At 35.5% G+C, this 12604-nt stretch overlaps 1 protein-coding gene across 1 annotated transcript in view; it reads left to right on the forward strand.

The window, feature by feature from the left end:
* The first annotated feature begins 719 nt into the window (after positions 1–719).
* Positions 720–12604, forward strand: part of LOC142345956 (uncharacterized) — a 17314-nt gene continuing 5429 nt past the window's right edge. Inside the window, exons 1-2 of the mRNA XM_075398422.1 lie at positions 720–3100; positions 8223–9138. Of these exons, the coding sequence (XP_075254537.1) occupies positions 1025–3100; positions 8223–9138 (2992 nt within the window). The 5' untranslated portion in view covers positions 720–1024. The remainder of the gene's footprint in view (positions 3101–8222; positions 9139–12604) is intronic.

Here is a 12604-nt window from a genome sequence, read left to right on the forward strand (position 1 = left end):
ATTCCGCTCAAATTCCGCTCATTTCTTGCATTTTTTATTCCGCTCAAATTCCGCTCATTTCTTGCATTTTTTATTCCGCTCAAATTCCGCTCATTTCTTGCATTTTTTTTCCGCTCAAATTCCGCTCATTCCGGTCAAAAAAATGTAAGGGCTTTGAGCGGAATTTGCTAAACTGTCCGCTCAAATTCCGCTCATTTCTTGCATTTTTTTTCCGCTCATTCCTCGGCCCGGGTAAGGCTGAAAAAAGAAGCCAGATGACCTGCCATAGCTTGTAACCAAACAATATCAGCTTGATTGGCCATGAATACTTCTGGTTAGATTTACACAGAAAATAACGCTCATCAGCGCAACCTTTGATCTGCAATTTGTTTTTGAGACCAAAACCAGAGCTTAGTTGTGTTTGAAAAATGCAGAGACTACTTTTTTGAGCGAGCTGCGATTAAATGTTGCTTTCATTTATATGCTATGCAAGCTAATTTTGAGAAGATTATTCAAAATAACATAAACACGTGCAATTTAATAAGTATGAAGTAAGTTGCAAGCCAAGTATAATTGATCAGCCCTGATTACAGTTAATTATTGATAACTTTATTACCATACAAAAATTTTTATTGATATTTTCTTTTCGAGAACTTACCACACGTCAGAGATAAAAAAATGTTTTCTTTATTCTTTCATCGGTAATCATAGCATTTTATTCACTTCCTATTTTTGCAGCAAACTTCTGTTTTCTAGTTTTTGAGTGCGCATTAAATCCAGTCAACTTTTTCCACGTTTGTAGTATTAAGCCGTATTTGAAAACAAAACTATTCACAGTAAGTTGACACCGATTACAACATTTATGAGCGAATACAGACAAAATCGAGAAATACTCTGCTTAATTTTATAAACGGCGTTTGAATCAGCAAGCTTTATAAATCTCTTGAAACTGACTGCTTTTTTAAATTTACTTACATTTTTATGACCTGTTTTTTCTGCTACCAACAGTCGGTTAATTTCTAATCAATTTAGACTTTTTATAAAAATGACCTCTCATTTGATGCAAAAACTAAAGGATAAATTGATTGTAATTCCACCGCTGCCAAGAGAGTTAGTAGCAATGAACCCGTTTGTACAATGCACATTGACCCATAGCAACGTAATCTCAACCCTCCTTTTGATGAAACAGACGGGCTTAGTTGTTCGAATAAACCCCAAACATATTTATGATATTGCATCAACGACAACAGCGACAAAAGAATCAAACAGGATTTCACAAGGAAGTTTGTTCATTCCAGTTCCAAATTTTGGTCAAATCTTTGTTATGAAAACAGTTAGCGATCTGTCTGGAGACGAGTCTGTTAATAATGTTCGTGATCAAATTCTGAATCAAGTCATTTCAATAAAACAAGACTTGAACAATTCAGGATTAGACTCTGTAGACCTTTGGGATATTTATTTCATAATATGCCTTACGCATAAAAATGCAAAGGATTCCAAGCATCTAGAGGGTTTGAAAGCCTCAGTTTCGAAAATCATCACCGACCAACATTCATTTGATCAGAAGCTACAAATACATCTCAAATACATCAACATAAAAAATATGTTCAAAGAAATGAAGCAGGTGATGAAAAATGGGTCCAAAAAACAAGTGTCTGTCGCATCTTTAGCTAAGTACTACTTCGATAAATTAAACTGCGAGTGTTTATATCGTCCAAGCAAGAACAAGTTCAAATTCACTACTCAGCCATCTTTTGATATTGAGGAGATAGACACAGTTCTGGAAATTTTCAACTTTTTCTTTCCTCAACGCCATCAAAAACTGGAAACGATTCCTTCATTCAACCGAATGACAGACAACATGCTTTTCAGTTATTCAACTACTGGAGAAACTGGAAAGTTCTCAGACTACGCCGCCTACTTGGGCGAAGTAAGACTTTTCTCTGAAAACTTCCTAGATAAACTGGAAAATACTTGCGGCCTTTTTATCAAAGGTTTTTCAAATCACCATTTGAGTGCAATTGCCGAAATAGAAAATTCGAAACCCGCAAACTTCGAAATTGATTGGCTCTACTTGGGCAAAGATGAGATTGTTGCCATTGAAGTCGGTTTGTCTGAAAATCGCTCAGAAGCACAAAAAACACCAATAAAAAACAAAATATTCCAATGCCTAAAAAATATAATACCCCAAATGCAACTTATCCTTTTCTCTCTCTGGCATTTATATCAGAAAAAGACAACACTTAGTTCTGAAGAAGCGAGTTTTGAGGAATCGAATTTTGAAGATCTGCTTCAGAAGATATTCAAATTAGTCATTTTCCTTCCTAATATTGAAACCGAAACTCTCCTTAATCAAATTCTCATCATCAAAAAACAAGTGACTGAACCAACCGCGGGTTCCTCACAGCCAGATGAATTTGTGGAGCTCTTAAAACAGAATCATCGGCAAGTTACACAGTGTTTGTCATTTCTGACTAGCAGTGATGCATATGGGAGAAATTACTCGTGGATCCAGTTAGAAGGAAACTGGGATATTAAACAAACCAAGTTATGGTTACATGTCACCAGAGGTAACCAAACCATTGACAAGTTATTTGAGCGAGTTGCAATTTCTGATTCAGCTCATCACAGAGAAAGCTTTGTTGAGTATATTTCAGCCTGTTTTTGCTGCGCTAGTCTGACTGTTTTACGAGTGATTTCAAAGCAAACTGGAAGAATTGAAGGAACCCCGTTACAAATTGAAGAGCTCTATTCAGCATCTCTGGAACTGTTCAAAAAACGCACAATTTATACCAGACTGAAGTTGCCTCACTATCTGAACTTTATTTTGAGTCCCCAACAATATCGATTATTGTCTGACAATTCAAATGAGCATCTTCTAATAACTGGTCAACCTGGAACTGGAAAAACAACCCTTTTAGTGGCCAAGTGTGAACTACTCGGTTGGCAGGATGAAATTACGGCCATTTTCTATTTCTACACCGCCAAAAGAAAGCTTTTTGGCGAATTCTTGAAACAGACGATAGAAACAAGCTGCAGCGCACGAAGTAAAAGAAAAATTTCTGTTCAGGTAGTAAACGACATATTTGACGTCTCCAAAAAATGCCTAAAATTATCTCAGGTTCTAATCTTGTCACCACATAAATGCTAAAGATAAGTTTTCAGTTTTCCTCCACTTTTCTAAGCTTTGGAAATTTTTTTGAAGCTGCATAGATTGTTGAGAAATTGAGAAACCTTCATTTTTTATAAGACTTGAAAACCCCCAACTTTGCTTAGTGGATGTTAACAAAATTCCTTTATTCGGAGTTGACTTCATAAGTACGAAAATAGAGCGGCATGCAAGAAAAGAGAAATTTTCGTTTAACGACATCAAGTTGTTTAAATGGTATATATAAGTATACTTTCAGTTTCTTAACATATTATAAGGTAAATTTAATTATTTCCGATTTGCCCCAAAAAACTGTCATTCACGTTGATCCATATTTTTGCGTCTGCTAATCCAAATCTTAAAAATCTTTTAAACATTTCCACATTTCCACATTTTTCATCAGGAACATCAAAAATCCGACAAAGTACGCAGCAGATGACATCTTTCGAAAATGTTTGATCAAATAACAACTGAGCAAGATAAAGGACAAATCATCAATATGGTAAGAAATCCCGGGAAATCAGGATGCTCAATAAACTGTCTTAAAAATTTACTCAACGTTTTTTTAACACAGCCAAAGGAAATGTCAAATTTTTTGAATTACACGGTTTTCAGAACTGGTTGATACGTTTTGTGCAACACCAAAAATTCCTTCTGAGGACATTTATTGTAAAAAAATATAAGTCATTTTCCTCTTGTTTTTAGCCGCTTTCGAGTGTATAATTGTTTTAAAAACTTTAAAACCTAGGGGAACCAAAGTGCCTAGCAGCGTACCAGCCTGGGCGTTGAAGGATGGGAAAACTCAGCTGCTAACTTTTTTAATCAACAAAATCATTAATGAAACCAGACTCCCCACTGATTTAAAACTAGCCATTGTCACACCACTCTAAAAAAGGGGAGTCCAGAAGACACAGAAAACTACAGGCCATTTTCGGTAACAAGAGCATGTTCCAAAGTATTCGAGCAATGTATATACAATCAAATAAAGAAATGTATGCTTAATGTAAAACTTTAAACTTCAAATTACTGTTTGGCTTCAGAAAAAGGAACTCAACTGATGCACTGACACATTGTGCAGAAAAAAATCAAAAGGAAACAAACGACAAGAACTGTGTTTGTACTGATTTCTTAGATCTCTCCAAAGCTTTTGACTCTATCAGCCATGAAACTCTAAATTTCAATATGAATTGTTTCGGGTTTAATGAAATGCAACTCTTCTATCTGAAAGCTTTACCTAGGGCCAAAAACAGAAAACAATCATAATTGGCGTTGATTTTGATTGGATTTCCTTTTATAAAGTTGTTACTCAGTGGACTGTTTTAGGACAACTATTGTTCAATTTATACATAAACGATATCAAACAGATGAAGACATCTGAATATGAGCTTTCACCATATGCCGACAACACAGTTATTCTATGTTCTGATCACAAAAAACGTCGAAAAGACTAGACCACTCAATCCATGATGTCTGAAAATACTTTGATCAACATAAACTGAACTTAAATGCCAAACGATTGAGTATTTAATTTTTCGTCGCAAACATCCAAACAAATAACTCAGAAGCAGTCAATCGAACTTCAAAACTAATCAAGCTAAAAGATCAGTGAAATATCTGGGAGTGATTAGAGACACGAATCTTTGTTTCAAAGAAGAGGTCAGAAGCATATTTAAGAAAATGTCTTGTGGAAGAGAAACTATCGGCCGTTAAAAAAGGTTTGCCAGTAAAACGAGAATTAAACTTTTGAATGCTCCAGTTCTTAGTCAGCTCCATTATTCGGCTACTTTACTTAGCGGTATATCAAAATACTTGATAGTATTTTAAGAAACACAAATAAATTGGGATTTTAAAACCTGCTGCGACAGACACAAATATGACACTTCCACAGATTTGAAATTGAAAACAGAGAAACTCCCAGTTAGTTGCTTTCTAAAATCCAAAATCATACTTTGTTTCTATAAAATTAGTCAGAACAAGGTTGCTCCATTCAGAAGCTTTGATTTTTCAAACAACCAGATTGTAATACAAAAGCGTACCGGTTTGTGGTTCCATCCTGAGCGGTCGAACTGCCAAATTTTCCAGAACTCAATTTTTCGTAATTTTTGTTGTTTATAAAAAAAGAAAAACTTAAATGAAATTTCAAATGCAGCAATTCCAGTCCGAAGGCTTTCAAGAAACGACCAAAAGACCATTTTCTAGCTAAATTTAGTAAGCAATTAAAAACGGATAGCGTACGGTAAACTTCCATGGAAGGAGTTTAGATTTATGATATAATTATAACACTGACAAATTTTTGATGCAATTCTCTTAATCGAAGTTTGACCTAACTTTAAAGCTTTAAACGATAGTCTGCCTTTGATAGATAATGACTCACACTGCAAGATTGCATAATACTGTGTCAACTTGCTAATTGAGTGCCCTTGTTTGAGAAAACATATTGAAAACATCGCTTTGGAGTCCTGTATCCAAGTTGCGCCTAATGGCATAGAATTTTGTACACAACAGGACTACAAACCAAACTTCCCAAAACAAACTTCCCAAAAAAGGCAATAAAAAACTGTCCAATTTGCGGATAACCTTTTTCAAACAGCAATAAAACACGTTGTTCTACAAAATGTTACCTTGACACAATTTTTGTACACAAATAGTTTTGCGCGAAACAAAGATTCTTCCGATTATGATCGTTTCATCCCTGGAAACAAATATAGAAAAATCAGTCAACGCTCTAACGGACTCTAACCAATGTAACGAACGGTACACTGAAACTGCAATCCACCTGCAGTAGTTTTTGATAACCTAAAACCTTCGAATAACTGCAATCTTTCTGCCCAAAATTGACCGTCGGTAATGCAAAAGTCAATCTCTTATCAAAGTAACTCAAAAGTACGTTTCATTGCGTAAATTTGACAGGAAATACTCATCGCAAAATTTTGTCTTGATTAGCATACAAGACAAGGTGGCTGCATACATGTTTATTGATGAAGGATCAATTGAAAAACTTTAATGTTGTTTCGATCAAACAAAAGTATTTATCCAACTGTTCAATCCTAAAGTTAAAATAGATAAGTTATAATAGATCTTTGTCAAGTTCTTGGGCTTTGAATGAAACGGTCCACAAAAGCAAACAACCCATGCCAAACATTAGACTTTAATACGATCATCGTTTCTGTTTCACAAGATGTCAATGCAAACACGTCGCTATATACTGTCACTTTTCAACGATACTAATCGTCAATCTAACATCAATATTGAAAGTGGAGACCCATTTGGCACGTATAGAATCAAAACCATTTTTTAAGGATTGACTTATCTGCCTAACGGAATCTAAAATGACATGATTTCTACACTTACTGGTCTCAAAGAAACTCGTTGCTCTTTTTGGTTTATATCTTAATTGATAGCCGCGGAACTGAAGACCAAATACGTTTTTGACTGTCTGGAAATTGGGATAGTGATAATTTTACCTATATTACCTAAATGCTTTATGAAACAAGTGAAATTGAATTGCTTGACTACAAATTTATTCATAAAGGCTTCTTTCATTGAGAATCACCACTGCTTCAATTGTTTTTTTGCTCCATAAACAACTCAGACATTACGTTGTTTCGTAGGCTCAGTATATCACTTGAAAAAAAATTATACCCAAACTGCTGCAATTAGTTCTTCCACTCAGGTCACTACTCAAATAGAACGTTAATTACATATGGAAATATGAACATGATACAGTGAAATTATTTTTAGCAACAGTTACTGAACAAATTCAGTACATCTCTTCACTCGCGACGCCTATCGTATGTGTATCTCGCACGGAACTGCCGTCACTAATTTCTCATTACTATTGCAATAAGAAGACTGCCCAGGTCGAGGTGGCCAGACCGAAGTGACCTCTGATCAGACCATCTTTGAGCGCACACATGTTCTCGGTGCGCTCGAATTACATGGTCTGGAGAAGAATTCGAGCGCACTTTTTCTGGACAATGGTCTGGATCTTGCCTGATCAGAGGTCACTTCGGTCTGGGACGGTCTGACCAGAGGCAATTTTGAGCGCAAATTTGTCTGATCAGAGGCCAATTCGAGCGCACACTAGTCTGACCAGAGGCCGATTCGAGCAATTTTTTTTCATTTTTTTGTTTTTGTTTTGCTGACTGAGGCTGTCTCTCCCAAGAGTCTACAATACAGACGCATTCTTATCAGAGACCCATCGAAAGCCTGATGCGTTGATCAGAAACAAGAGTCCCAGCTGATAGCAACTGCCGGTCCCGTTTTGAGAAGATTGGGATTAACTGTAGATCAAGACATTATTATGTAAAGCTGTCTAAGTTCGTCTATTAAGTCAAAAACATGAATTATTGGCATACTCAACAAATTGTTTTTCCGGCACTTTGGATTTCTTTTAATTGGCAATACTTTTATTGTAGGCTTTTCCTTAGTTGAATATTTTTCTGAAAACATCAATTTTTATTAAATAAATATATTATAACAACATTGACAGATTTTTTCATGTTCAAATCCTTTCTCTGATCAGACTATTTTGAACGCACTTTAGTCTGATCATAAGCAATTTCGAGCGCACTTCAGTCTGATCAGAGGCAACTTCGAGCGCACTTCAGTCTGATCAGAGGCTAATTCGAGCGCATACTCGTCTGATCAGGGGGTGAAATTCGACTGCACAATAGTCTGACCAGAGGAAGTTTTCGAGCGCACTCTAAGCGCACACGGAGCTTAGAGCGCACTCTAGTCTGATCAGAGGTCAAAGCTGTCTGGCTCGGTCTGATCAGAGGTCACTTTTGTCTGGAATGGTCTGATCAGAGGCCATTTCGGTCTGGACCTCAACCTGGGTGGTGGGAAAAGAGTAATGCAACTGTTTTATGAGCGACGATAGGCAACTTTTTTAAAACCAGTGCCCACCACAAACCAGTTTTTGCACCCCTAATGTGCTCCACATAATTCCAATAGTTTAAAATATCATAGTTTCGTATGATAAGACATTTGCAATTCAGTTGGCACTTTTTTGTAACTTTTTAGATAAAGTTTTGAAAAGCATTTACGGAAATAAACAGTTTAAATTTTGTGGTGGACTAGATGAGTACTTAAGAAAAAGGAACAAGCCCTGATTCTGGATGAAATTGAATTTTTCACTGTTGAAAAGTATCCTTTCATTGAATTCAACAGCTGCTGGATGGCTTTCACTGAAACGGGTCAGGACATCCCAAGTCCATATATGCCCGCAGATGATTTCAAACATGAATACTTGAACATAGTCTTCAGAAGTTCGAGCCACATTAGCACTGTCACAGATAAACTAATTGGCCAGGAGCAGGTATACCGACTTCCGTTAACATCAAAGCCAATTGAATTCCCCGGATGTTTTACCGCACAGCAAAGATTAATAGAAGTCAAACAAGTCAAGAGGTTAGAGGACGTATCATTGCGCGAGACTGTTGGTGAGGATAATTGTCAATTTAAGACTAGATTGCTTGTAATTTTATCTGAAAGACAAAACAATTTTGCCGATCAGCAAGAACAGAACTTGAAGGCAACTTTGATGGCGACTGAGGTTGTGCATTGTTGTCGCATGGCGGATGTGGAATGCATCTCCGGAGCTGAATTTCAATCTGTTATTGTTGCTATTGACAAATGGAATCCACAATTACTTCCCAGAGCTCTTACAATGGCCATTTCACGGGCACAATACCAAGTGGTAATAATTGTTGACAAGAGCTGGACCAAGCCAAAATTCATCCAAAAATTGTCTCAAGATCTTTTGCCCCTGAAGAAGAACCATGAAACACTTTTCCAACAGTTTCTCAATACTTCAACTGATTTGATATATATTTTTAGGCCGCAAGACACATACACACGAAAATATTGGTTTTTCAAACAAAATCTTGGGAAACATCTGGAGGAAAATGGGACTGAATTGGTAATAAAGAAATCAATCAGTGACCGACTGCAACTCACAGTGATTTACCCTCAGCACTTTCCTTTCCCTTCATCAACTACCCCTGCAGGTACGAAACAAAACAAATGGAATTGACATGTTTAAACCTGTACCACATTACCGTTTTGGGCAGCTGACTATTTTAGGCACTGTCCTTCTTAAGAGTCTGACAGGAGTTATAATTATGATCGAGTTGAGGACTCGAGAAGAAACTATGGAAATCTAGTCGTTGAAATCGCCAGGGGTGAAAACAAGTGTTTAAGTCAGTCTGCTCAATAAGAGCCAAAATAAGAGACAATGAAACAGTTCTCTCCGTCCACGCGTTACTTCAAGAAAGCAAAAAGAAATAGTTGAAATCAATATTGGCTAATTATAAAAAGACCATGCTCGACCAAAAAAAGGTATTAAAGACCATAATCTACTCAAACAGCCCATGAAAAGACTTTAGCTGGACCTAATCGTTCAACTAGACTTCGACTCAACCCCAAATTTTTACACTGGACTTCAGCTTGACTAAAATTTGATGCCCGACTTTATCTCAGCCTAAAAGCTTCATGTTGGACCCAGAAAATTTGCGTTGAAAATGGCGAGTTCTTATAAAGGATTCGCAATATTATGTTCTTGTGAAAAATAATTTATCTTAAGAATTCCATTTTTCCCTAGCTATTTCTACCTTCAAAACTCTACCTGACTTTCCAAGGTGGACTTCCTGTTGCAACGCTAGTTAAGCGTTGCTGGTAATTTTTTGTACACACTTACAGAGAGAGGTAGAGAAAAATTAACCAACATTAAACCAACAAAAATGCAATCCTTGACTCATAAAGAGACCATGCTCGACCTAATTTTGTTATGAAAAGACTTTATCTTTGCCAATGAAATGACTTACCTCGACTTAAACTAGTAGCTCGGCCGTGTATTGATAGTCAACATTGGACCCCCTTACTAGGATTATAAGGTCTTATTATAAGTTCTGGTCTAAACCTGGGAGTTCACTTGAGGCTCTTCAGACCAACTTCTTTAGTTCTGAATCTACCTGTCTATCCCAGACGGGTCTTCCGCTGAATTCAATCACTAATTGTTCAATTATGACAAGGTATGGCAAATTTTATGCAGCCGTCAGATTATGAATTCAGAACAATTTTCGTCATGTTGCCGTTTGAGAAAATATGGAGAGCTTTTTTCATTTTCTCACAAGCCATGGAAGCTTTTTAAAATGTTGCTGTGCTTTGTCATTGAACTTACTTCATTTAACTTCATTCAGATTAATTCAGTTACTATTTTCAACCTATTTAATTCAATTTTGTTGCGTTTTGTAGAAATTTTTTCCTGTTACCATTTTTTTAAATTTTTTTCCGTGTTTTTTCACTAAACGAAGACAACTCAATCTTCGATGGGCTCGATTGTATTGCAGCAAGAACATTTTTGAATTTATTTTGTGTTTAATTTCCGTATGATGTTCTTTTTCCATGCTTGATGCGCCATCTGTGCGATAGTTAGTCGCTAATAAAAAAAACTGTACTAAATGGTCACTGCAGACCAATTATTGGTAGGATGCAGAGTACAGAGACCTGATTACAACACTGTTAACAGATTTCGAATCTAATTATTTTAATTTTATTTTCCTACCTCTTTCCAGGGTTTTGGTATGAGCCATTCTTAATATCCTGACTGTTTTGGTGGGAGCCATTGTATTCAGATAAAAAAATTGCAGTTAAAATCAGATTCTATTTTTTAAAAAGACATTTAAGGTAGCATTCATATGCTGTTTCCTTTTTATTTGTTTCTGTATTAACAATTTGTTTACTAATTAAATGATGAAAAGAAGTTATTTGAGTAGATTGCCAGTGTGTTTTGACCGAGGTTTGCTTAAAATCTTTTCAGAAGTTTTCTGTCTTTATTCATTTTGTTTTCAATTCCCATTATTTTTCTGATTTACTCATTTTTACCCTTGACCTCTGCCGTTATGAACAGTGTCAAAACAAAATTGTTCCGAGTTTGATCAGTAGTTTGTTCCTAATTTAGTTATGGCATTAGAAAGAGAAGATCACTGTCATAAGACAAGTGAAGCCCTGTCGCTGAGTCCATATCTATTAGGTTTTCAACGTGCACTGGAAAAAATTCTACGCCACGCGCATACGTGTAGAAGTAGGAAGCACAAAAATGAAAAATTTTAAGCCCAATTTTGCTCTAGATCCAAAAAAATTATGATTGTATATGTATATAGATACATATATATGTATATATATATATATATATATATATATATATATATATATATATATATATATATAAGTAGTAAAGGAAAGTGACTAGAACCTCAACGGGGGGACACTATGTATTAAGCTTGGAATGCGTAAAGTGTCCCCCCCTAGGGGGGACACTTTTGGGACATTTATTGCAACGCAATTTTTTTTTGTCAAATTACAACGGGGTGAGACGCCAGGATAATTTTTGAAAAAAAAATTGATTTTTGCCCGGAAAAAAAGGGGATAAAAAAACTTGTAAAATTTTTTGAAAAGTGGGGTCTAAAAAATTTTTGTTGATTTTTTGGCTTTAATCAATGTGAAATGTTGTGAAACATGTTATGTGAGTAAAAAAATTTGTCGGAAACATTTTTTCGGAAATTGAAATTTTGGTCCCATAGGGGGACAATAACTTGTAAATTTTTTTGAAAAGTGGGCTCTAAAAAAATTTTGTTGATTTTTTGGCTTTAATCAATGTGAAATGTTGTGAAACATGTTTTGTGAGTAAAAAATTTTGTCGGAAACACTTTTCTTCGGAAATTGAAATTTTGGTCCCATAGGGGGACAATAACTTGTAAAATTTTTTGAAAAGTGGGGTCTAAAAAACTTTTGTTGATTTTTTGGCTTTAATCAATGTGAAATGTTGTGAAACATGTTTTGTGAGTAATAAAATTTGTCGGAAACACTTTTTTCGGAATTTAAAATGGTGGTCCCATAGGGGGACAATAACTTGTAAAATTTTTTGAAAAGTGGAATCTAAAAAATTTTTGTTGATTTTTTGGCTTTAATCAATGTGAAATGTTGTGAATTATTGGTAGGATGCAGAGTACAGAGACCTGATTACAACACTGTTAACAGATTTCGAATCTAATTATTTTAATTTTATTTTCCTACCTCTTTCCAGGGTTTTGGTATGAGCCATTCTTAATATCCTGACTGTTTTCGTGGGAGCCATTGTATTCAGATAAAAAAATTGCAGTTAAAATCAGATTCTATTTTTTAAAAAGACATTTAAGGTAGCATTCATATGCTGTTTCCTTTTTATTTGTTTCTGTATTAACAATTTGTTTACTAATTAAATGATGAAAAGAAGTTATTTGAGTAGATTGCCAGTGTGTTTTGACCGAGGTTTGCTTAAAATCTTTTCAGAAGTTTTCTGTCTTTATTCATTTTGTTTTCAATTCCCATTATTTTTCTGATTTACTCATTTTTACCCTTGACCTCTGCCGTTATGAACAGTGTCAAAACAAAATTGTTCCGAGTTTGATCAGTAGTTTGTTCCTAATTTAGTTA

The sequence above is a fragment of the Convolutriloba macropyga genome, chromosome 9 (assembly GCF_964194025.1).
Source record: "Convolutriloba macropyga chromosome 9, txConMacr16.3, whole genome shotgun sequence".
Lineage (NCBI taxonomy): Eukaryota > Metazoa > Xenacoelomorpha > Acoela > Convolutidae > Convolutriloba > Convolutriloba macropyga.